Source organism: Miniopterus natalensis, chromosome 15, assembly GCF_054644295.1.
Source record: "Miniopterus natalensis isolate mMinNat1 chromosome 15, mMinNat1.hap1, whole genome shotgun sequence".
Classification (NCBI taxonomy): domain Eukaryota; kingdom Metazoa; phylum Chordata; class Mammalia; order Chiroptera; family Miniopteridae; genus Miniopterus; species Miniopterus natalensis.
This window is the reverse complement of record NC_142095.1, coordinates 28,781,696-28,808,512: the sequence shown is the minus strand read 5'-3', so window position 1 is coordinate 28,808,512 and position 26,817 is coordinate 28,781,696. Positions and strand designations below refer to the sequence as shown.

General features: G+C 51.6%; 1 protein-coding gene across 1 annotated transcript in view; it reads right to left on the bottom strand.

Annotated features, from left to right (window-relative positions):
- Positions 1-26,539, bottom strand: part of SPSB4 (splA/ryanodine receptor domain and SOCS box containing 4) — a 53,654-nt gene extending 27,115 nt beyond the window's left edge. The window contains exon 1 of the mRNA XM_016209840.2: positions 25,846-26,539. Within this exon, the coding sequence (XP_016065326.2) occupies positions 25,846-26,539 (694 nt within the window). The remainder of the gene's footprint in view (positions 1-25,845) is intronic.
- Between the last annotated feature and the right edge of the window lie 278 nt (positions 26,540-26,817).

The window sequence follows — 26,817 nt, the reverse complement described above, 5'->3', positions numbered from 1 at the left end:
AAAGATAGAACCCATCAGGAATTCCTATAAAGTCCTCTTTTAAGGCTTTGGAAATAAATCCAGCTGGCAGGACAGGGGGAGCAGGCCTGGCAGTATATTCAGTGAAAGAGAGTCACAGTTCCCTGAGATTGGACGATATGAGCTGGCTGCTCAGTTAGCTAAAACTAACAGAGACTGCATCAAAAGAAGTATAAGGTCCAGATAATAGGAGGTGAGGTCCCACTATAACCTGTGTTAGAGAGGCTTGGCTGTCCATCATCCAATCTACCTCTTTTGTCCCTAAAATCACTTACTGTCTATTAACTTATTTAACTGCTCCCACCTTTGGCCCTGGGTAGTCATCACGTCCCTGGTTTGGCTCCTTCTCCCAGAGGGAAGCCTATAAGAAGCTTCTGGCTTGGGTGTTATTTCTACCCACCTCTATGTTCTTCTTCTGGCTGCCTAAATCCAGGCCTGGACTCAGCCTAGACTTGCTTTCAGGGATCTCCTGACTGCTCACCAGTTTGGACCCAAGATCTTAAATAATGCCACATCTGGTTCCCAGTCCTTTTTCCTTTGGGGAGAGTCCCTCTGCCCACAGTGCCAGCTCCACCTTGGTTAGCTCCATTGTTCCCTCTGCACTACACATTTCTCTGTGGCTGCACTTTCTGTCTCGGAGAACCTGGGGGATTTAGAGGACGCCCAGCCTCTTAAGCAGAAAGCACTGGGGCAGATTACCAAAAATGTTCCAGGGGACAAGGCACAAAGGGTCCTGAGCGTCCCTGCATTCCAGGTCCCAAGTGCTTCCAGGGAAGTTTGGGTAGGCACAGCCCTCCCCACCCATTCCTCTCACTCACAGAGAAAAGTGGGAATGTCTGGGGCCTTGCAGACAACAGAACCAGATGACATTAGGATTTATATGAGTTTTGACAACATCAAGTCCCAGCAGAGTCCCAGGGGAGCCGGGAAGGGAGCAGGTGGGGGAGCGAGGAATGAATAAGTCTGTTCTGAGCCCCAGGACAGCCTCTTCCATTATGCATTTGTATTCATCCCGTAGCCATGGCGCTCCAGGCAGAGGCCCAAACAATACAGAGGACACAGCTGCTGAGGAGCTTACGGTCTCAAATTTTCCGCCTCAGAGTAGCCCGGAAATCCCTTCCCGAACATGCCCTCCGCAGACCCCGAAGGCTGCAGAAGCCATCCTCTCGAGGGGCGCTGGGGGGCTGCCACACCGCCCTCACACCTGGCACCCGCACATCTCTGGGCCAAGGCCCTCTGCCCCTCGGCTTCAGCCTGCCCTCCCCCATGGTGCCGGGGGGCTAGAGGGGCAGGACCAGCCGGGCTTGGGGCGGGTGGAAGGAGGGGGGGAGGCAGTGGCTGGTCTGCATGGAGAGGGCTGGGGGGGGGGGACAGAGGAGGGAGGGAAGGATGGAGCCGTGGCCACAGGGGTGACTACTGCGCTCCAGCTGGCCCCAAAGCAGGGCTGCAGCAGATACTGTTCTGCAAAGAGTGAGCAGGCCCAGCGACCGCTCATCAAAGGGGGCCAGGCCAGGCCCGGGTGGCATTTGCTAAACGTGGGCTGCGTGCTGGGCACCTGGTGGGCTTTTTTATGAACATCACATGAGAGCCTCCTGGCCATTGCAGCGGGGAGGCATGGCTAGTACCCACTTCCCAGAAGAGGAAACTGCAAGGTCACACGGGAGGTTTACGTGGTACCAGGGGAGGGGGCCGTTTGCCAAGAGTTCAGCAAGGCGTGCGTGGCTCAGGCTCCGGGAAGCCGAGGAAGTGGGCACATGGCTCCTCATACCCAGCTGGTATGGACAACTCGGGGCTTCCAGTCAGCCTCTTACGGAGGTTGAGATGGCCATAAAAATATATCTGGATGTGTGTGATAAATATGCATGTGGGAGGAGGGGGCAGGGAAAGCGCAGCCGGGCCTGGCAGCTGGCACATGGCCCCTCTCCGGCAGCGCAGGGAGCTAAGGTGGCTCTGGAGACACGGAAGCTTCCCCAGCTGTGACTAATCTGCAGTGGGCCCAGAGCCCAGCTTAACCTCTCTGGGCCTCTCCTTTGTCACCTCAGATCAAATGTTCTGATGAATTAAGTTACACTTCAGTTAGTAAAGCAGAATAAGCATGTTTTTGGAATGAGACAGGCCCCAGTTTGGATCCTGACTGCCAATTATTAGCTGGGTGACCTTGGGCAAGTTAAGTGACCTCTCTGAGCCCCAGTTTCCTCATCCGCAAGGTAGAAAAGAAAGTAATGTCTACTCCGCAGATTTGCCGGGAAGATTTATAATATGAAAAGAGCCTACCACGATATACGGCATTACTACATATTTTATCATTGTTGTTATCATGTCCAGCTGGCATTTTTAGGCTCAAGTTCCAAGAAGCCTTGATTTCTCTCTACAGACTCTATTATGAAAGGGAACAGCTTCATCTCCCCGCGTGACCTCTGCAAATGTTCCCACATCACCTGGGCTGCCCTACCATCTGCCTCCTCTTCCCCTCCCCGAGTGGGGATCCTGGTACCTTTCACTTCCAGGCAGGTCAGGCTCAGCACACACACCCCCACTCCCCACCCAGAGCCCATCTCTGAAGCCTGCCCTGCAGGATGGCAGCCACAGTGTGGCCCACAGTCCTCTCTAAACAAAGCCAAGGGAGGAAGGCAGAGGAGACAGAGCCCACTCCCAAGCATCAATCAGACTGGCATGGAAATAGCTGTGTGATCTTGGGAAAGTTGCTTTACCTCACCGAACCTCTTAGAATTGGGTGTGCAGCCCCTCTCTGCAATGGAGCAAGGGTGAAGGAGTCTATACAATAGCGGGTGTACACTGGCAAACAGGAAGACCTCCTTCCAGTGGAGGGAGGCATTGCCTCCTCTCTGTCCCTGCCTTGGGATAGTGCCAGGCTGCTCAGCCAGCCTCAGTTTCCCTCCCTGTTCTCCCTGTTCCAGGGTGCTGAGAGCTAAAGGTTTCAGCTGCAAACCCCCAGCAGGAGACTGAGTCCCCATGCCAGTCATTCCTCCAGAGAGCCAGCTCGTGGGGCAGGAGCTGGGCAGGGCCTGGCTGCCCTGAGTTGCTTGGGCAGTCTGGCTGCGTCCCAGCCTCAAACCTCATTCCCAGTGCGCAGGGCACACAGAGCTACTACCTATATCAATGAGGAAGGCCTTAAATGCAGCAAGTTCTAATCACTACTTCACAACTATTTAGGGTTGAGAATGGTATATATATGTGGTAAGTGAAGGGGGAAGGGCTTTGGTTGAAAGTAAGTTGATTTCACCTTGGAAGTCATCCTTTTGTTTGCTAATCATGCTGATAATGATACCATCTACTATTTATCAAGTTCTGTTTTGCCCTACTCACTCTCCATATGTTATTTCTAGTCCATAAACAATGCTGTGAACCAAGGAAGGCTTCCTCTCCCACCTTGCAGAAGAGAAAGCTGAAGCTCAAAGAGGTGAGATAACTTGCACCAGGTATCCCAGCTGCAGATTAAGGAAACAGGTTTGAACCGAGCTCATCCAGACTGGAAGTCAACCCAGGGCTTCCCATCCCCATGCTGCTAACTCTAGGTTCACAGCTTCTTCCAGAGTTTGTTTGCTGCTGTGTGGATGCTGTGCAGACTGCTAAGAAAAGCGGCAGCAGGGGGCTGAGCCAGCTCTGGTTTTGCTGGATAGAGCTGATATGTGAAAGAGCTCTACCTCCTCACCTGCTTTAAAAAAGCACGTTGTCGGACAAAAGGAAGTCACCCTGCCCCGTCACCAGCTCTGTAGATTTCTGCCTGTGTTCCTCACTATTTAGCATGAACCTGGGCCCCTGGTACCACCTGCAGTGAGCTCTGCCACTGGGGCTTGTCCCAAGCAAAGCTGGCATCCACATTCCTGCTCTACTTAATTAAGTCATCTGTCAGCAGTAAGCGGCTGTGGCAGGAGGATCAGAGAAGCAGAAGTCTGGGGTCTCCACTTGAGCCCCAGCTCTGTCACTAGCATGTGGTGGAGAGCTGGCACCCCCTTTAACCTCTTTGAACCCCAGGTTTCTCACTTGCCAGATGGGGATTAGTATGTCTTGTCTTATTGCTCAGGATACTTTTTTAAATCCTCACCCAAGGATATGTTTTTATTGGTTTGAGAGAGAGAAAGAGAGAGAGAGAGAGAGAGACATCATTGTGAGAGAGAAACACCGATCAGTTGCCTACCATATACACCCAAACCTGTAGCCTAGGTATGTGCCCTGACCAGGAATCAAGCCTACAACCTTTTGGTGTATGGAACAATGCTTCAACCAACTAAACCACCCAGCCGGGGCTGCTCAGGACACTTTTGAAGGTCAAAAATAATAGAAAGGGATTTAAACGTTGAAAAGCACTTGTAAGAAAGAGGCATTATGCTTGTCGAGACAATTTCCATCATCAGTAACAACTCGTGTTTATGGCATCTTACTCTGTGCTGTTTATCGTTAAAGGCTTTACACATACTATCTCAAATTATCTCTATGACAGTCTTTAGGAGGTACTTATGGTAGTTAAGGGCTTAGTCCTGGGACCTTCAGTAACTACATTCATTCTCCCAGGGATTTCACACTGTGTCATGGTTATAAAGACCCTCTGCATGCGGCACCTCTCCTCTGCACCCCACATCCAACTGCTTATGCGGAACCTCCTCTTGAGTGTCTGATGGCCATGTCAACCTTCATATGTCCAAAGTCAAGTTCCCATCACCATCAGTCTTGCCCATCTCAGTTAATGGCACCTCCACCCTTCTAGTTGCTGGGCCCCAAACCTGGAGATCATCCTTGACTCATTTGCTCTTCTCTTTCTCTCACCCCCCACAGCAAATCCTGTTGGTTCTCACTTTCGGGATATATCCAGCATCCAGCTACTACTCATCACCTTGACTGCTACCATCCTGATCCAAGCCACAGGCATTAAAATAGCCTCCTAACTGGCCTCCCTGCTTCTGTCTGGCCCCCCTACAATTTATTCTCAAGACCACAATTAAAACGATCCTGCTAAAACCTGAGGCAAGTCATGTCACTCCTCTTCCCAGAAGTCTGTAGTGACTGTCCATCTCACTCAGAGAGAAAGCCAAATGTCATATTTGATCTGTCTACCCCCATGCCCAGCTCCTCTGGCTTCACCCCCTGCTCCTCTTCCCTTCACCCGTTGGTTCCAGCACATGTGCCTCAGGGCCTTTGCATCTGCTGTTACTTCTGTCGGATAGTCCTTTCCAGATAAACCCACATGGTTCATTCCCTCTCTTCTTTCAAGTTATCTGCTCAAACATCACAAGGCCTTCCTCAACACCTTATTTAAGGAGGCAAATTTCAGCTTCCTTCAACTCATTCTAGCTCCTTCAGTACTTTGTTTTTCTCCATAGTACTTATCATTAGCTAACACTTTACTATTTGTTTATTGACTGTCTGCCTCCACCTACTAAAATATAAGCTTCATAAGGACAGGGATTTTTTTCTGTTTTGTTTTTTTAAAAATTGATTTGAGAGAGAGAGGAAGAGGGAAAGAAGGAAAACTGATGTGAGAGAGAAACATCGATCAGTGGCTTCCTGTACATGCCCCGACTGGAGACTGAACCCAGGGTTCAAACCTGCAACCTGGGTATGTGCCCTGACCAGGAATCAAATCCACAACGCTTCAGTACATGGGATGGCACTTCAACTAACTGCGCCACACCGGCCAGGGCAAGATTTTTGTCTGTTTTGTCCCTTCTGTGTATCCCCCGTGTATGCAATAGTGCTTGGCACAAAATAAGTGCTCAATTAATACGTGCAGAATAAATGGATTTTTAAAAAATTACTTGCCCAGGGTCACATGATGGTAGAGTTGGGGTTTAAATTCTGTGCTGACCCTAATGTATATTTCCAATCTGGGAGGTAGGGGAGAGAGGGAGGGAGGAGAGAAAGAGAGAGAGAGAGCATGAATGAGAATTGTTCTACTTAGTATTTCCCTACATTTATAAGTAGTCTGGAAGGGGGGCAAGAGCAGAAAAAAGAGGTAGGTGGCCAGCATCATCCAAGAATATTCCCACTCCTCACAAGTAGACAACCTAGATTTGACCAGCTGCTTAAAGCAAAAAAAAAAAAGCAATTCCAAAGGAGGCTCTAAAGCGACTTTCCCAAGGTCACCAGCTTATTAGGGACAGAGCTGTCAACACCCACAAGTTCTGGAAAGATTTCTGTGAAATCCCTGAAAATTGGTTTTTCAAAGATAACTGGATTTTGACAAATTCCCCAAGAAATAAGGTAAGGGCCTCGGTCCAGATGCGTCCATCATCTAGTCTGGTTCCTGACCCCAAGGCTGCTGGCAGACGCAGGTCTATGAAAGTCTGTGATAAAAGAATTCATTGCAGTTGAGGAAAATGATAGGGTGAGTGGGGAGAAACACCACATCTGCTCATGTCTTCCCCTCCCCCGCAGCCCAGGTCTGGCCCGCTGGGGGAAGTGGAGAAGGCCCAGCCAGAGTTTGGACAATTAAATATGGACCTGCTGGAGGAAGACCAGGATCCCTCACACCCTCCCCTCCTTGAGGACCAGTAACCTCTAGCTGGGGTCAGTCCCACCCTTGGGGGATGTGGCAGGACGGACGCTGCCAGGTGCACTGACTGGCACCTGAAATTCTGTCACGAAGGATGCAAGTTTCAGAATGGTAAGTATAGTGTGGTCCCGTTTGTGGATTAAAAAAAATTTTTTTTTACTTACTCGGTAAATTCATTGTGTGGCTGGAATAAGACAAGCATAAAGGGAACAGGATGTGAATCTAGCGATCAGCAGTTAGGTGTGGATACGGATGTGCCTGTGGGGGCCTAGAACGCGTCTGAGGAGCTCTGCAAGAAACTGGTGACAGTGGGCCTGTCTTATTGGGGTTCTCCTGAGACAAGGCTTTGGGTGAAGGTAGTTTTGGGGAGGTTATCTCAGGAAATAAAAAGGATGGCTAAGGGAGAGTAAAACAGGGAAGGGAGGAAGACAAGAAAGGGTATGTTGATGAGTCGACACTCTGGGGGTGACGGGCTCATTCTTGCGGGACTCTCTGGCCCACTGTGTAGAATGTACCTCAGAACCGTCCCACTGGAGGCTAGGGGCACTTACCCACTGAGCCTTGCACCCGGGTGGTTGAGGGGTACCCCCACGGGAATGTCCAGGTTGTTCCTGCACCCCGCTACGTCCAGCCTGGGAGGGAGCAGAGCAGTGGCAGACACCACAGCAGTGCAGGGACAGCGGGCCGGGACTGTCCACATGGCTCTGAACCAGGCAGGCGGAGGGAATGAGTGAGCACCCAAGAACCTGCTGGGAAACACGGATGCCTGAAGAGTCTTAGGCTTTTCACAATGACATCCTTTTGTGTGGGTTGATGTGGGAAGGACATTAAGTACAAGGAAGCCTGAAATTTGCCTCTTCTCCTGCTACCTAGAAATAGCCTTCAATAACCTGCTTGGAGTACAGCCTCCTAGCATTACTGCTCTGTCGTGTGGATTTGTGTAGCAGATAGGACTTTGTGCCTTTTTGGTGTGTCCCCACATAACACTCGAGACGCATTCCCTCCAAGCTGGTGCCAGCAGCCTCTGCAGTCCAAGGGGAGCCGGTGGACAAGCCACCGGGACCATTTCCAAGGCAGACCTGGGAAGGAGTTTCTGGTCCAGCTGGAACTTCGAGAGCAGGGAGGCCCCCGGGGCCGGCTCCCACCCCACGGCGCAGTGCATTTATCACTGACGCCAGGGTCCCAGCCATTAAACGTGGTGCTGCCTAAACGACCGCTAGGGCTTTAAATCTTTGCTCCAGGGTCACTTCCATTTTCCTGCTCACTGAGCACAACCAAACTTTTGCTTCCTAAAGAAAAGTCTATCCTTTAAAGTTGTAGACACAGAAGTGTCCCAGAACCCCCATCCCCTCCGCAGAAAAGGGGGTCTCCTCAGCTGATGGCTCCATTTCCCGTCCTCTGCCTGCCCCCACCAGGTCAGCCTTGGCGGGCAAGTGGGGAGTGCGGGGCTCTGAGGCTTGGAACTGAGCTGTGGGCCCACCTCTGGAGCCTTGGCTTCCTCATCTGGACAATGAGAACATCACACTTACTTCCCAGGACAATCTGAGAATCAAATAAGATCAAGGAAGTAAAGCAGCTGCCACAGTGCCTGACATTGTTGGGACCCTAATCTGGGGGCTTCGCCAGCGCACCCTGGACTTTTTGCCTCCTGCTGGGTTGCTCCTCCTGGGTCACCTCCGTATGTGACCTGCCTCCCACTCTTCTCCAGTCTTGTCTGCACAAAGTCCACGGTGCCTCCTACCCCTCCACTACCTGGAATCCTCTGAAACGTGGTTTTCATCATGTTCCTCCAGCCCTTCCATGGCCCCCACAGCCCATGGGCAGGCTGAAGTCTAAAATCCTTGGCTGTGAGCTCCATGCCTGCCTCATCCCTGCCTCTCAACCTCTGCGTTTGTCATCCTTGCCACAGTCACACTACTGACCACACCACCTGCCACATGAGCCCCAAGAACAGTCCTCCTTCGAGACAGGCCCCAAGAGCTCATCTTCTGAGTGAGGGTCAGGGTCTTGTGTGCAAATGTGACTACAGGAGCTTGGAAGTCCTGGTCCTCTGTGTTGCATGTCACCTCAGGGGCAGCTGTCCCTAAAATTCTGGGCCACCTCCACCCTCAGCCCTTCCCCTCTTAGACTCCGGGTCTGTTCTGCTTCAGAACCAACGTCCCCAAGCAGGACAGAACAAGCTCTGGGTCAATTGACCCAGCGGGACAAGTCTGGGCTTTGTTTTTCACCAGCTGTGTGACCTTGGGCAAGTCTCTATGCCTCAGTTTCCCGAGTGTTCTTATGAGGTAAAGGATCTAATAATGGAGCCTGGGACACACTGTCATTATTATAATCTTCACCATAGTTCTGACTTATGGAGTGTGTCCTATGGGTCACTTTATAGTTATTCTGTCCCTAATCCTCACTGCAAGGCAGGTCATATTTATTCTTTTTTTTTTTCTTTGGTTAATCCTCACCCGAGGATATTTTTTCCATTGATTTTTTTTTTTTTTTTTTAAGAGAGTATGGAAGGAAGGGGGAGAGAGACACATCGATGAGAGGGAGACACATTGAATGGTTGTCTTCCGCATGCACCCTGACCAGGGCTAGGGATCGAGCCTGCAACCGAGGCATGTGCCCTTGAACGGAATTGAACCTGCAACCCTTCAGTCCGCAAGCTGATGCTCTAACCACTGAGCAAGACTGGCTAGAGCCATATTATTCTTGTTTTACAAATGAGGCAGCCAGGTCCTAGAGGGGTAATTTACCCAGAATCATAGCCCAGCCTTCCTGATCCCAAGACCATGCTCTTCAGAGCCAATACCTCTTATATGCACATATCAGATGCTGGGTCCTAAGCTCTTTATGTATATTATCACATGTGTGAGCCTTACAATAGTCCTACAAGGTAGGTACTATAAAGGAACAGAGAGGTTCAGTAACATATGCAAGGTCACACAGCAATCAGCAGCATAGCCAGGATTGAAATCCAGGCAGTTGAGGCCAGAGCCTGTGCTCCTAACTGCTCCCTTCTGTGTCTCATCCCTGCTTTGCTTTCTCTTATTTCACATGATCCTCTTAACAACCCCTCAAGGCAGATAGTACTAGTCCTGTTTTATAGCAAAGGAAACTGGGGCTCTAACACATAGCAGGTATGAAGTTAAACCAAGAGACAATGCATTTCCAGATGTGAAAATAAAACGGCTCAGAACTTTCCTCAGATTCTTTCTGCATTATTACCTTCTGGAAAAGCTCTCATTGGGAGATGCTGCTGCAGCTACCTTAGTGACATTGTATTTCTCTCTTGTCCTAGTCCATGCTCTAACCACACAGACTGTTCTGCAGACTTCAGGCTTGCAGAAGGGCAATGGACACGTTAAGGAGGCCATAGATCAGGAACAAAATCAGACTGCAGAACACCAGGAAACCCTTCACCTAGAATTCTGCTCAGTGTTGGGGCTTTGGAGATTGGCTGGCTATGTGCCTGACACTGTTTGCAGGAACTACACCAAACACCTTGGAAATCCCTGGGGAGAGGACCTTCTGGCTGTAGGCCAGCACAACAAATAGCATGGAGTGCATGCTGTTGGCTCCATGCCCACAAAGAAGGAAGGCATTAATTGAACATAGTGCTTTTTCCCACAGAAGCAAGGTGAAGCTTCAGAATCCTTTGTAGAACAGTATTCTAGGCAGAACCTATTGGTTAGAACTACATTTCTTAGCTTCCTTGGAAATAAGAGTGGTTATGTGATAACTTTTTAGCCATTGAGCTATAAGCAGAAGCACAGTATGGTATTTCTGAGACATCACTTTAAAGGGAGACAGTGGGCCCTCCTTCAGCTCTTCTTCCATCCTACTGCCTGGAATGTGGGTGCAATGGCTGGAGCTCTGGCAGCCATTCTGCATCATGAGGTACCTTTAGGAAGGGAAGTCACAAGTTGGGAAGGTAGAGCTGCAGGCAAAAGGAGCCTGGGGCACTAATCACCTCATGGAGTCTCACAATAGCCTTAAACTGCCTGCTTCCAGACTTGTCTTAAATGAGAAATAAACCTCTCTTCTTGTTTAAGCCTGTATTATTAGAGATTTTTGGTTGCACAAAGTCTGATCAAAGTCATACTGATATACCCATAACCCCCATTCACTCCCCATGTGTACTTCCAGCATGCTGTCCAATTTGTAGGCCCCTGGAACTATCAAGCTGCTTCTCACCCCAAGCCTGTACCTGCTACATGCTGTTCCTCTGTCTGAAACACACTGCCCCCTCCTCTAGTTGGTAAACACCAACTCATCTTTTAAGACTCAGCTCAAGTGCTCCTCCCTGGGAAGCTGTCTTGGATTCCAAGGTTATAGTGCCTCTACCTTCTGAGTTTTCATGGTGCTCTGGGTCCCCTGCTCAACTGTAGCCCCTATCACCCTCTCCTCTAATTATCTATAACCAAAGCTATCTTTGAAAGTTCCTGGTAGCAAGGGCAGAGAATGCCTGTAAAAAGAATGAACAATATATGAATGAGTGTGTGGAGGGGTCAGACATGCTAGGCTATAAAAGCTCCAGCATCTGCTGTAGCCAGGGAAGGCTTCCTGGTGGAAAAGGCAGTAGATAGGAGCACAGAGCATACTAGCTTGGGCTACTGGGCCAGGCTATTGCCTGTGGCACAGAAAGCAGACATCTAAACCCTCAAGAGATTTTTATATGGCTTAATGGAATGTCTCCATGGCAGTCCCTAAGCATCTCTGAGAGGTCATGGCCCTCAGCTGCTGCCAGCGCCTGGATCACCAATTGGTAGTGATTGACAGGGCAGCTGTCTAAATGAGCTCCAAGGCCCCGGGTCGAGCAAGGGAGGGGTCAAGCATTGTTGGAAACTGAACTTACTCGGCTGGCTTTATACAGCCATCTGGTTTGGGTCAGAGGTCTCCAGGGACAGGTTTGATTTATAGGCCAGTGTAGCCGCCCAGGCGGCATGGGGGAGGGCACAGAGAGGCCAGGGAAGGGGTGTGGGGGAGGGGGAGAGAGGGCCAGGCAGGGGCCCCTCAGAAGCTGAGCAAGCACCATGCTCTGCTCTCAGCCTCAGAATGCCTCAGGTTGCTTTTAATAGAGAAACATTGCAAAAGAAAGTACTGAAAAGGCCAAGAAGTCTCCATGGTTCACTCACCGTCTACCCATCCAGTGAGGCCCTGCCTCAGATGTGTGCTAGACTAGTCATCCTGATGGGCTCCCTGACCTCGCTCTCTCACCTCCGAACATGGCCATTATTAGCCACATTTTAAAGATGATGACACCAAAGTGAAAGCCCAGAGAGTCCCACAGCCTTGAACTGCAGAGCTAGAATCCAAACCCTGGCTTTCTGCCTAACTTCAGAGCCTTTCCCCTCTGCAGGGCCTCCAGAAGTTTCTGGAGTTCACAGGAGTGAGAGGTAAGCAGAGGCCAGAGTCCAACGAGGAGGAGCCACAGAGAAAGATGGCCGGTGACTGGTCACTAAGAAGGTGGCCGTGCTTTCTTCTTTTCTGGGTTATAAAGCCCCACCATCCCCCTCCATCCACCCAATGTGCTCCAGCAGCTAAGAACAGAGTTGTCAATATGGACCGAGATGATTAAAGAGGACTTTTAAAATGAAGTTGGCATCTCTCTGAGCCTTGAGAAAAGATAGCATTAGGCAGATGGAGAAGTGGGTCTGGCATCAGGCAGAGAGCACGGCAGAAGCAAATGTGTGGAGGTGAGATTTGCCTGCTGAGATGTGGCTGCTGGCCTGAGGCCTGGGAGGCTGTGTTCTGGTGATGGAAGTTCTGAGCAGCTGGGTCTGGGGAAGGAGGCCACACACAGGGTACATCTCCCTGGGTCTGCCTAGGGAGGTATAGCTAAGACCCTCCTCCCTGGGGCAGAGCCAGCTGTGGCCTTTCTCCTGGCAGGAGGCTGAGAACACGGGGCCCAGGTGGAGCTGATGCCTTTCTTGTGCCTTCCGCTGAACATGACCTGGGACCAAGAGAGACATCACCAAGGTTCTACTGGGGGGAGGGGGGAGCATGGGGACAATATTGTCTCCTCCAAGAAACCATGGAACATGGCTCTTGTGGGCCCTTCAAAGAAGCAGGGGGAAGCCATGTATCTGGCACTCCACCGAGCTCCTTGGGTATGTAAGGTGGCCCCACTGTCTAGCAAAGGCACTTGGTTCTCTGGGGGATTCCATGAATGGTCCAGGTCACACAGATCAGCAAAACCTGGCCTTAAACCCATATCTAGAGAAGTTCAGATCATCACGCTGAGACTAAGCAAGGAAAGCAGGGATGCCACACTGCATTTCAGAGGCTTAAACACCTGGTACAGCTCATCAAGAGCAGAGGGGAGACACCAGGAGCAAGAAAGGAGGCCTTCAGGACATCTTGAAAGGGAGACTTGGAACCTGGGAATCAAATGGACTCAGGCCCCAATTCCAGTTCTGGCCCTGCAACCTTTTAGCCTCTCACAGCCTCAATTTCTTCATCCATGAAATGGGGATATCAACATGAACCACTCAAAGGGGTTTAATGGAATTGCATATGTACATATAAAGCATTAGTCTGGGGCAGGGAGATGTTCGTCAGATGGTTACTCTGACTTATCTTCACCGACAGTTTTGTAGGGAAGCACACCCATTTTGTGGCTGGGAAGATGGCTCTGGAGGACTCAAGCTCCCCTCTCTGTGCTGTGCATGTCTGTGGTGGGGACTTCATGAAACCCCAGAGCCAGAGCTGAGCAACGAACCCATCCACGGCTGGTGTGCAGCCGGCCATCCATCACCAACAAGTCAGCCAGAAATGTCACCTAGGAATGCAGATGAAAGCTGATTTCAGCCTGGGAGGGACCCGCACCATGAAACTGGACCCCGGGCTACTTCCTGCCAAGCACACACCCGTGTAAGATGCTGGCAGAGCCCAGCTCTGGCCTTTGACCTCTGCCCTTGATTTGTTTACACTTGACGGGGCTGGGGTCAGAGCCTGAGATGGGCCATGGGTTCAGAAAATGACAACCAGACCCAGCCAGACACACACATGTGTCAGCGACAAGGAGAGTGTTCGACAACTGTGGGAGAGTGACGGCAGCCGGGTCGGGAGGACAGAAAGGAGCCAGCATGGCCCGGCGGGCGCCACCAGCGCTGTTCCGCTCCACTGCGGCTCCACAGCGTGGATGGAAAGCCACCTGTGTGTTCAGGGCTGTGGGGGACACGGGAAGAACATGTTCGTCACCTTCTCCAAAGAGCTTACTGCCCACTTGGAAGAGAAAGAAGGGAACCCCAGTACCTTCAAATCACGCGGCGGACAGCCTATGACGACAGGTCAAAATGTACCGTCTACAGCCCGTGTGAAGCGGCCTCTCACATGACCCGGGCTGCACCTCGCACAAGGGCTTGCAAGAGTCTGATTTTATTCCATCTCCATAACAATCCTCTTTCTTATTCCTCCCCTTTCACTGGGGGAAGTGTAAAAACAAAACACGGGCTTCAAATCAGCTCTCCCACTCGCAGGGTGACCCAGGCAAGGCTCCCAAACCTTCTGGGCCTCAGTCAGCTCATCTGCAAAGTGGAAATGGCAATATCCACCCCAGTCAAAGGCCACCCTCACCAAAGCCCCAAAACATGTCTTTCTGTAAAACAAGGAGACTTGTCCCAGTGGAAAAGAAACTTCAAATATTGCTTCTTTAAAATTGGTTGCTTGTAACTTTTTCTAAAACAGTAAAATGGCTGAGTTTGTCGGCTGGAAGGTGATGCCGAAGCTGACAGGCCCTGTGTGCAGCCCCTGCTGACCCCTGAGCCCTACAGCCCTCACTCTTCCCTACACCACACCTGGCCTTGCTGGCCACCCTGTGGGCCACAGACTCGTAGGCTGGTCCCCGACACCCGCTCTTCCCCCAGATCTTTCCACGGCTGCCTCGCCTATCATGTAGGTCTCACTCACATGCCCCCTCCCCAGAAAGGAGGCCAGGGAAGCAGCTTGGAGACACCACTGCATCATTTCCTCCAGTTTTGTTCTCTTAAATCACTTTTAACTATGTCTAAAGTTACCATAGCATTTGTTTGGGTTTTTCTCTGTTTCTGTCTGTCTCTCCCCTGAATAGTCATCACAGTATCCCCAGTGCCTGGCACATGGGAGATGTTAAAAAAATAGCCACTGAGTGACTGGCTGACCGATCAAAAGCCTCTCCTATTGTGAGTGTGGCTCCCAGGCAGACCGTGGGCTCCAAAGAGTGGAAACAGGGCCAGTGTGGCTCACCACTGCAGCCCCGCTCCTGGCCCAGGCCGGCACAGGCAGGCCCTTCACAAACACCGAGTGAAAGGATAGATGGCTGATGCCACTGTCCCTTCCCACGCCAGTGGGCAGACTGGCCTACGCAGACCGTGTGTGGTTGTGGAAAAAGCAATGGCTTCTTTACACACAGATCAAATTAGTGGTTGTGGGCAGGGTGTGACTAATTTCAAGGTCCTGTTCCTAGCTAACTGGAAACTTCTCAGAATTCCCTTCCCTGAAGTTTCAATGAGAAGTGAGTACACACTTTCTGTTCTGTGCTAAGGCTGTGAGAAAAGGGTGCTCTTTCCCTATGCCTTGCCCTCCACCCAAACGTGCAATGCTTTGTCAACCTGCTGTGTGAACTTAGTTATCCAGCCATTCAGTCAGTAGACGCTGCCTGAGAACCCACCACGTGCCAGGGGCTGGGACACAAGGGCAAAAGGGACAGTCTAGCCCCTGCTGGTGGGGAGAAATGCAGCAACTCAGGAGGACTCCTGACTCTATCTATGCCATCTCGATTGAGGGCGCAGAAGTGGCACACACAGGAACACATGGGTCCCAGAACCCTGGCCAAGGGACCGACTTTGGGCATTGCTTCCACAATACTCAAGTCAATCCTGAGGCCACATGGACCAAACATCTGTTTCCTTGGTTCCCAAGGCCTGATCCAGTCAAGACTGGTAGCCAGAGCCCTGCTGGGCCTGGGACTGCACGTCCCCACCAGCAACTCCTGTGAATCTGGGACATCACTGCTCACCTACCCGCACCCCCTCCCTACATGACCCTGCACCCATCTTCTAGCCAGGCATGCCAAACAGCTGACTTCTGGCCAGTACTGAATTGATGACATGATCACCTGGGAAGCTGTGACACTCACACACATACACACACACACACACACACACACACACACACACACACTCCAAGGCCCACTGATTCAATAGGTGAGAGACAGCCAAAATCTGTTTTCCACGCTCTCCCTGAGGGATGCTGATATCCAGGCAGGTGTGCTAAGTGACCAGCTCCCTGCAGCTACAGGAACCAGCAAGTAGAACCAATCCAGAGGCAGCCAATCAGAGGACCAGGGGGAACCTCTGCCTGCACCTGGGAAGCACTGGGCCCATCAGCAACTCTCAGGACTTTAAATAAGACCTGGGACAAGAACATGCAACTAACTGTGAGGTAGAAGCTATCAGAGCGTAGGGGTGGGGTCAGAGCCACAGTGAGCGAATGCCAAGACGCACCCAAACTATGAGGGAACAGAAAAAAAATGGGAGAGGTCAGCAACAGTTGGGACAGACGAGCAGCTGAGGCAGCCGGGGGTGCCTGAGCACACGCCTGTTCCTGGACCTACCCCAGTCTTCATGCAATCATATACTCGCCCCCTTTCCTGAGGCAACTTGAGTTTTCTGGGATATGGACTTCCAAAGGGGCCCCAACTAAACATCCCAACCCCATTCTTGGCACTTGGCCTCTGGGTGAGCGCTGTGAGTGGCCCCCAGCTGTGCTTCTGGCCCCTCACCCCAGAGGTGGCCACTCTTAGGGAGAAAAACAGGATCTCACGTGCCCTTCTAGTGAGGCCCAGACTTCAGGCAGAGAGCTGTCACCCACCTAACTGAACACCAGAAGCACAGTGGCTCTCACCCTGGGATGTCCTCGTGAAATGCATTTTGAGGAAGAAACATCAACAAATAGGGCAACATCTGGAATGTGGTAGCTGAGGCTCCAAATGGATCAACTCGAATGCTTCTACTTAATGACTCTAAGCCCAGATGACGATGTCTTTGCTGGCAGCTCTGGCCTCTCGCTGCACCCCAGTGAGGTCACTGGCCTTGGAGGTGGGAGAGATGAAGGGCAGCAGGTGCCCCACCAAGTGTGGTCCTAGGGGCCAATGACGGGGAAGCCTGTGCCCTCTGAAGCTCCCAGCAGTCGGGTCACAAAGCGGGGCTGGCAGCTCTATTTATAGAAGAGGCCGCCAGCAAAGATAAAAAAAGTGGGAAGCCGGCACGGCAGTATTTTCCAAGCTCACGCTGTCTCGGCTTAATTTCATCCCAAGCAAATAAATCATTAAGGAGGCACCGAGTCCTGGAAGATCTGATGAAGAAGGGCTATTAAACGGCACAGCCTTAACTTGAATTATGGAAGGCCGCAGACAAGCAGCCTTATTAGTGTCTGGGCTAGGCCGTAACTCACGCTAACCGCCCCCTCGCCTCAACCAAAGGACGAGACTGGGAGGATCAGCTGGCTCCCTGGCCCTAGGCAAACAAATGCTGCCGCCTGCCTAGCAGGCCATTTGCTCTCGCAGTCGTTTAAACACCCTCCTGCAAAGCTGCTGACTCTAGGCATGGCTTTCCCACGCAGCACCCACTCAGCATCAGCACGGGTTCCACTCGGCAGTATTTAAAGGTGTTTAAATGGGACCTGCCAACACCAGCTTCGATAAACACTCACTGTGACGTGTGGAGCATGGAGGTTAGAGATGTGGGCACTGGACCTTGAGGCCTGGATTCAAGTCTGCAGATGGCTGCCTCCCAAGCATGTGCCGTGAGCGGCCTCATCATCTCCCTCAGCCTCAGTCTCCTTGCCTGTGAAATGGGAGGACAGTACCTTCTCCTCATCTGCGGGGGTTAGGTGAGCGTATGTGCAGAGGGAGCTTGCTAGCATTTGCACCAGGCTGTGGAGGTTTAAATATGATGATGCCTGAGCAGCACCGAGCGGTGTCTGGCCTTTTGTGAGCGCTCAATCAATGATATTTAACAAAGAGCTGTTTCTATTTGCAGTAATCCCTTCCCAAACAAAGTGACCCTCGTGGGAAATTCATGGATAATAGTGTGGATTTACTTGTGTTGACCTTGCTGGCAACTGTGAGAACTCGGGCTCCAGGCCACATACACTAAGTCACGTGGTCCCAGGGAGGATGGAACAAGTGGGCGGTGGGCTGGCTGGGACAGGAAGGGGCGCAGGAGGCACAGAAGTCGCCTTTGCATCAGCCAGCAGGAGGGGCGGCGGGCAGAGCGGCGCTAGGAAGCGCCGGGCCTCGCTGGAAAGCGGGAAGCAGGCCACTTCTATAGAGAGGTCAGCACAGACCAGGCGCGGCGGAATAGGCAGATTAGCTTGGCTGCGGGATCAGAGTGGGGTTAGGCAGGTGGACGGCGGGGCTAGGGGACACTGGGAAGTGTGGAGGCCTCGTCCTGTGCCCCACCTTCAATCGGCAGCATCATGGGCATCACCCAGGAGCTTGTCAGAAATACAGCACCTGGGGCCCAGCCTAAGTCAGAATCTGCATTTAACAAGACCCCCCAGCTGACTTGGAGGCACATTAAGGTTTGAGAAGCACTGGTGACAAGTCTGTGAAGTAAGTCCCACTGTCATACTCACTTTACAGGTATGAGAAGTTGGGGAACTTAGGCCCCGGTCATCCAGGTAATAAGTGGAGAGACCAGTTATCTCTGGTCTCTGATGTGCTGAACCCGTTGTTCTATGAGTCGGGATAGGGACAGGATCTCGGGCATGTGGGAGGCAAGGGAGGTCTTCATGTATGTATGCGGGGCTGGGGGGGCACCTGTTTAAATTCTGCCCAAGCTCCAAGGCCACCCCCTAGGAAGCTCTTCAGGTCCCTCCACCCCAACCCTTCATTCTCCTGTACTCCGATGTCCTCCATTGACTGTGTCAGGTTCTTCAAGACAGACCCATAACTGCATGGAATTCTCACTTGCTTGTTTCTGATGAGCGTTTTCAAGAGGGATCGGAGCCCTGAGTTTTAACTAGCAGGTAACTTTGGACAAATCGTCCCAGCTCCCTGGTCCATTCAGCTCCCACCTGTAAAATGAGGGTCTTGTACCAGCTGCTGGACCACATCCATTCCAGCCCCAATGCCTGCGGCTGCCCTTACCTTCCTGCCAGCCTCTTAAAGGCGGAGACCAGCCGCCTCTTCCCCCTTCCCTTTCTTCCCAAGATCAGTGGCCGACAGCCCACAGCCAAGCCTAGTAACATCTGTTCTGAGGCAGATTCTGCCCTCAGGCCCACAACCTCAGCAGCTCATCTCCACTAAATATACATGTGGGCACAGCTGGTAGGGACACTGCCTGTTTGGACACATTTGCTGGTACACTCACCAGGCGAGTCACCACTGGGAGCTACAACACACTTGAACCAGACATTTAGCCGGAAACCTTTAAAACTATTCATAGAGAAGGCTAAACACTGTCAGCTCATTGTAACAAATTTACATGGCCTTTGAACCTCAGATGGCATTTCCACCGTGTATATTAAAGAAGTGTCAAGAACCTCCCAAACCAACACATTCCTGGTGTGAAATCCCTCAGATTTCCCAACGTGGACCCAAATTTAATAATTATTATTTCTACATTTAATTACACTAAGTAATTGTACCAATCTATGGGAGCTGTAAAAGTCATAAATGGCAATTTTTATACCCACCTGTTTTAGTACCTACTATGTATCAGGCACTGGCCTAGTCATTTTGTGCCTATTATCCACAAACCTGATGCCTGTGGCAAAGTAAATTTCTGTTACTATTATAAATAAGGACTCTGAGGCTCAGGGGTGAAGTGACTCATTTGGAGTCACAGCTAATTAGCAACCAAGTCAGGATTGAGTCCAGGGCTGTGAGACCCCCAAGCCCTGAATCTTCCCAGAACCTCACACTGTGGGGGGAGAGAGAGAGAGAGAGGTGGCAGAAGCATATTGTTTTCAGTGTCCTCTCTACATACTCATCCTGACCGGGCCTGAGTTTCAAATCCCTCGACCAGCAGGCATGATTTCCTGAATTGAATCTACTCATGACTGTGTTAACTGTGGAAAAAAAAATCCTCAAAGCATGCCACAGCGTCTGAATGAAACCTTTTCAGCTGAAAGCCTGTTCCTGTCTGCGGAAAACAAAGGGTAGGGACCAGTTTCTGAATGTTGAGCTCCTGCATTGAATTGCAGGGCCCATCATGCAGCCTCTGCTTGGCCTGGATGTGGGGAAAGATGTACCATGCATGGCACACAACGAGAGGTGGGGACAGGCCACTCGGGAGTCAAGTTTTCAGGGTGGCAGCAGCTAAAAGGCAAGCCTCCTCTATTCCAGCCAACTGTGACTCAGGTCCCACTGCAATGCACAAAAGAAAAAAAGCTGTGCTGGTGGTGGGAGGCCAGTACATGAATATGATTTATTGAGCACCTACTATGCACTCTGTTCTAAGGGGTGCTGTGGGGAGTGTGGCCGAGAGGGATGCAGTCTCCACCTCAATGAACTTCCGCTTTCAGCAGTAGCAGCCACATTAATAACAGAACAGCAAAACACATTTAGTATGGACCTTCTCTGGGCAAGTAAGGGGCCCAGGGGGCTTACTGTGCTGACATACAACCTACGTGAGGACTGACTAGATTATACCACTCAAAGGACCCTAGCCCAACCATGTGTTTAAAGCCCCCTTAATAACAAATTAATACAATTCTACTGTATTTTAAACTAGAAATAAAATCATTCACTAACATTCATCAGGTGCCCAAGATGAGCTTGGCACTGGGCATGTTATGTTTGGTAATGCAGGCTAAGCAAAGTCAACATCTCCCTTCCACCATGCACCCACTAGGAGCCACAGGTTGGGCCACGCTTCATTTCTGCATCAATTTCAAGATCCAGAGCAACTCTGCAAGGTACATATAATTATTCCCATTACACAGATGGTAAAACTAAGGCTCAAGGGTTTCAATTCACCAGAAGGGGGCATAAATGAAATTCAAGTCAGGATCAAAAGTTTATTCTCAAAGACTGGAAACTGCCTAAATATCCAAAAATAGGGGTTGAAAGAATTAAATTATGATAGTCATACCATGGAAACCCATATAGCTGTTAATAAAGCATGAGGCAGCTCTATGTTAATCATATTAAACAATCACCAACTTAGATTAAGGGGGAAAATGAGATGCAGAGCAATGTTTGCACTATGATGACACTTGCGTAAAATGTCTGTCATAAAATTCTGGAAGGGCCCATGAGAGACTGCTAAGGGTGGTTGCCAGCAGGCAACTTTCAGCTCTCCCTGCTCAGGAAGAGGAGCTGGGGAGCTATGGGCAGGGGTGGATATTTCACTGGACACCCTTTGGTAGTGTTTTAAATTTGTCGCCATGTGCACAGTTTACTTTTGAGAAGTGAATGCATCCTATTTTTAAATCTCTCTTTGTGCACTTCCCCACGTTTGTCTCCTGAGTTACCCTTGTGCCCCAAGGAACTTCATATCCATCTGGGGAAAGAGGCAGAACCATGTGGAAAGTGAGTAATGGGGCGGACAGGGGGAGAGCTTAGAGCTGCACTGAGGGTGCAGGGGACAGAGCCCTGGGCTGAGGCTGAGGGTGAGCTGGAGTCAGGGCAGAATGGCAGGGCAGGGGGTGAAGGGGAGACCAGGCTTGGACCTGGTCAGGAGGGAAGAGGAGTTGAGTCCAGATGTCGGCAAGGCTGGGAGGATCGCGCCAACCAGGAGATACATGGGAGCTGAGTGGGAAGGTCATGAGTTCAGTGCAGACTGGGAGGACAGCTCTGGCAAGGGGACGGTGTCCTTGCAGTCATCCTGGTAGAAAACTCTCTCTGGCCTTCATCAATACCAGAAACCTTGGCTGGCCGCCAGCCTCCTCTGCTGAGCCATTGCGCCAATAAATAGTTGTTGGCAGATCAATTAAACCATCTAGGAACTACGTCTGGAAATACAATTTCCCTGGCTCGATGCAGGCAGACAAGCCCTCTCTGCCAGTTAGGCCCAACATCCTAGGGTCCCCACTCTCCACCCCCCAGGAAGTCAGCCCAGGACACCACCACCTGCTCTGTGGAGTCAGGCCCTGCTCAGTGGGCAGAACGGGGACAGAGCTGGCCCAGGCAGCAGGGGACAGGGCACAGGGTTATGACCTAGGTTACTTGCTAGCTGTGTGGCTTTAGGCAAATTCTTCACCTTCCAAGAATCGGTTTCCTCTTTTATAAAACAGAGATAATAATAGTCATGTTGCCTCAAGGTTTATTGTGTGAACCAAAAAAACACAAAAGTAAAATGAGTACATTTGGCCCAAGGCACAGAACATGGGTGGCATGGGTGGTATCTTTTAAAAAGTATAATTATTATGAGTCCCCAATCAAAGCTGCTCAAGACTCCAACCTGCTTGTCTCTGTCTGTGGCTCCTCGCCACTTCCTGTGTCACTCACATACCGCTCACCGCCCAAGAACTCCATGACAGGAGACAAAGCCAGACTGTCAGCCCTCCTGGCAGCCAGCATGGAGGAGGAACCAGGAGCATGAGCCCAGGAGCAATTCCTGAAACCAGCCCAGAGCTGATTCCAAAGGCCTGACCCTCGCAGCAGGTGGGACATTGTCAGTGACATTATCCCATTAACAATCAAAGCATGCCTGGTTCATGGCCACTGCTGGGGCTGCCTTGATGCAACTAGCCTTTTGGAACACGCTGAGAAGCTCTGTGCTGAGCCAAGAGCTTTGAGGGCTGGAGATGAAGCTGATGGGAGGAGGAAACACAGGGTCAGCATCTCAAGGCCCCCCCAATTCATAGCTGAAGGAAAGAGTCCTGCTCACTAGGCCGGCTGAAGTAGGCTCTCCTGTCCAAACTCTTCCTGCCGTGTCTGTGATCATCTCCACAAGGGGTCCACTGGACCAGTCTGCCAATGTGAGTCCTGGTTACCCCAGTTACTAGCTGTGTGACCTTGAGCAAATTACTCAAGCTCTCTGTGCGTCAATTCTTCATTATAAAATAAAGATGATAATACAGGTAGTAGCTCAAAAAGTTGTTACAAGATTGAGTTAGATTTTGTAAAGTGCTTAGAATAGAGCCCAGCACAGACTAAGCTCTATATTACTTTTTGCTGTTATTATATAAGTATTAGTTACTGTTATCGTTATTATTTGGGCCCTGGACCTTGTCACCTGGAGACAGCTGGCCTGTTTGCCTGGCCTCGGTTCCTTTTTTCTCAGCTCACTCAGGTGGCAGAGCCCCTGGGAATGCTGCAGCTCTTTACAGCAACCCCCAGGAAGCTGAGCTGTTTCACTTCATGGCATAGCTGAAGAAACACATTGGCAAAGGAAAGAGCACTTCCAGGAGCTCTTGCCCTCAACAGTCACAAGCTTCAGAGTTAAATGCATTTAGCACTTTCTAAGTCTTGCGTTTATGGTTATAAATATTCAAAAAATAAAAAAAATGGTATAACTCACTTTAATCACATTAGAGGAGAAACCTCTATTAAGGCCATTTTTGTTTTAATCCATAGGTGAACCTCAGGACCCAGCTCAGCTCACTTAGTTAATCAAAGCAGTGAGCACCAATTTCTGTGTCTGCCCTGTGCGGGTGAGCTTTATCATGCCCATTTTATTTTACAAAGGAGAACGACGAGATTCAGAGAGAGGAGGTAATCATTGCCCATGGCCTCCTGGTGATTGCTGGGGTCTATAAGGGGCCCTGGACAGAGTCCTGCCCCCATGATCTCATGGGGAAGCAACCCAGAGAGCAGCCCCATCTTTCTGCTCTTGAGCTTGTCTCTAACTGTGGCCACATCCCAGTAGGGTCTGAGTTTGGGGATCTGCCATCATTCTGGCTCAGAACTCTTCTCATGCACAGAGCCCTACCTTGGGTCACCTTCCCTGCCTACAGAATCCCTAGGACCAAACCCTTCCAAGTGCCCAGGATCCACTGGTGGCCTTCAGCCCAGGTCACCAGGTATAGGCCTCACAGGGTCCCTTCCCAATCAGCCCCTGCCAGGCTCCACTGCAGCCTCTGCTATGGCCTGTCCCATAGTCAGGGCTCATTCCCCTGACCACGGGCCTTTTGAAGCCCAGAGAAGCTGAGTTCCTTCCTTCTGCAGTTATACCCTGCCTGAGATAGAAAACATTACTCCTATCTGGGGAACAGGCCAGTGCCACAGCAGACAAGTCAATTCTGTCACCAAATAGAAGATGCCATAGGCTTGTCTCATATGATATCATGGACTCTCCTTGAGTCCTCGATGGGCATTCCAGCTTCAGCCGATGAAAAATATTACTGCCAGTGGGAAGTTTGGAACACTCCAAATTTCAGTCTCAAGTTCCTTTAGCTTCCTGAAGGATCCAAGAGCTCAAAATGCCCAGAACACAACTGTTCTTTCCTACACAGGGCCCCAACCCCAGCAAGCACCAAGGCTCGATTGCTCCCAATCCTATCATGTGTGGGAGAACCACTGGCTGCAACCTTGTTAGCACCTTAGCTTTGTGCCTGGAAACCAAACAACAGATAATACCCCAATGTGAATCAATACCCAAGAGGAATCCCACCTTGGGGGTCCAATTGTTGGCTTAGGTAGTTCCCACTGGGTATCAACATCAGCCTTTAATCCCGGCTACCATATTATTGGTGTCACCACACAAGATCTCACAGTAGCTATGAAGGGGATCTGATACTGACCCAATTTATAGATGAGTAAAAAGAGATGTAAGGCGTTAGAGTGACTGACTCACCAAAGACACAAAACCACTGAACATTAGGGATACAATTGGAAATAAGGCAGATCAGATTCAAGAGCTGTACACCTAGTCCACCTGTCCAGTCCAGAGATCAATTCTGGCAAGTAAAATTTCCAATTCTGTATAAAGAGAGTGTTGTTGGTGTTGGTTTTCTCAGCACTGAGGTTTGCGTGGTTACCATGTCTGCAAAGGATCCAGACATTCTCCACAAGGCAGTGGGATGACTAAACTAGCCTTCTCAGGACACACTCATATGCTCCTAGATTGAACCAGTTAATCAGAGCAAACAAAACAACACTGTGCCATTCAAAGGCAATCTTAGTCCAACAACCACGAAAATAAAATATGAGCAAGAATGTCACCAATTATACCAGGGAGCTGAGCCTACCAGCCACTGTCGGCCCGCTGCCCTTGAAAAGCCAACCCACCCTGCATTTGAGTAAGTGTAAATCTTACTTGAGTAAAATCTTGTCCTTGAGTGTTACTCTCAGTCCCTCAACTTACAGGGGAAGCATGAAAAAAGAGTGGGCTCCAGAGGCTGACAGACCTGGGGAGACCTGGTGCTAGCTCTCTGTAGCCCCACTCCTCAGTTTTCTCATCTCTGAAACGGGGCAATTATAGCTCTCCTTTAAAATGAATAAACTGAAATTCTGGCTTTCGGTGCCCACCTCTGTGAGCTACGTCAGGGGTGTGGCAGGGCATCTGTTTGGACAAGGAGTGTATGAGCCCACCGGGTCCCACCCGCTGTTGTGGGATAGGCGTCCATGTGCCCCTCTGTCCAGAGGCCACCCTGCCTCCAGGAGTGGCTCTATCCGAAGACCAATAGCCACTTCTGCTATTGCTGCTTCACAGGATGACTGAATACGTTAAATGAGAGGAGACCTTAGAATTGTTAGGGGTCGAACCCAGCAGCCTACGGGCTTATCTGCAGCCGGCAAGGGTGTTTCCAGCGGCAGCCTACTTTAAAATTAGGATAGTTCACACAAAATCTAGATTTCTGGGCCCTCTTGGAAAAACCAGAAGATTCCGCAACTTACAACTCTCATTCCCATGAGCTAGACAGGAGGGGCAGCTGCCCCCTTCAATACTAGGAAGAGCTGGAATTTGGGTGTTTAGCCCTACACACAGGAGGTGGTCGATAAATGATAGTTGCTGTCACTCACTACTTATCAGTGACTTCAGCGCGGGGCACTCCAGGACAGGGCCTGTGCCTTCCACGTGCCGCTCTCCTGCTGGGAGCGGGAGTCTGCGCACACAGGGGACCTCACTTCGCATAACCCTTATCAGGTGCCCCTCTTCCAGTCCCTTCACATGCATTACTCTTGCTCCGCCTTCAACGCAATCCCAACCAGGACCGCGAACACCGGGCCACTCCTGCAGATAGGGAAACTGAGGCACGGCCCAAGATCAGGAAGCCAGCAGAGGGCTAAGAATCAAGCCTAAGAGCCTGGCCCCACCCTCCACTTGGCGGGGTGACCCCCAGTGCTATGGGGGGGGCTCCCCTGCCTCCGGCCTCCCTCCCCAGGCCCCTCAGGGGCAGGACAGGCGGACGCAGGGCCGCCCGCCCCGCGCGCACGCCGCACTTACGGTCAAGGCCGTTGATGTAGCGCATGGTGACTTCGCAGTGGCCCCACACGGCGCTCACCACCGGGTACAGCTTCTTGCCCTTGAGGCCGCGGAAGGCCACGCCCAGGTACTGGCCGTCCACGACGAAGCTGAGCGTGCCCTCGTCCATGTCCAGCACCACGAGCAGCGAGTCGGGCAGCGCGAAGGCCTCCTCGGGCCCCAGGAAGGCGGGGTAGGCGACGCCCGGCCGGTTCTTGCCGTCGTGGTAGAGGCGGCTGCGGCCCAGGTCCCAGCCCCACGACTCGGCGTCGCTCCCCACCAGCGCCGTGTAGCCCACCGAGTGCAGCGGGGCCCGGGCCGTGGCCACGCCCACGACCGCGTGGGTGCCCCGCTGGCGCGCGGGCCAGTGGATCTGCCAGGCGTGCAGGCCGCGCGCGTGGCCCACCTTGCCGCGGATGCCGTCGGTGCTCTGCGCCACCGGGTGCCGGTGGAAGGTGAGCCGGTCGTCGTCCTTGACGAAGACGTTGAGGGAGCGGTCCTCGGGGTTCCACGCGTGCCGCAGCTGCACGGCCGGCCCGGCCGCGGGCATGTCCAGCAGCTGGTCCAGCCGCGCCGGCCGCCCCGCCTCTGCTCCCCGCAGCTCGCGCTTGGCCGGCCGCAGCGCCGGCTCCCGCACCTCCACCGCCTTGAGGCTCCCCGACAGCTTCTGGCCCATGGTTCACGGCCGGGGGCCCCGCCGCAGGCCGCCGCTACCTCGTGGGCGCCGCCACTCCCCGCGGCCGGGGCTGGGCCGGGGGCCCGGGCACCAGGCTTCCTCCCGACGGCGAACCTCCGCAGCCTCTGCCGGGCTGGGGCAGGGGCCCAAGCTCCTGGAAGGCAGCAAAGGGCACAGGTTATAACAGCGGCAGCAACAGCCACGTGTGCCCGTGTGCTGGCTGAGCCCTCGTCGCGCATTTACAATAATTAATATAACAACACGGGATGTGGCGCCTA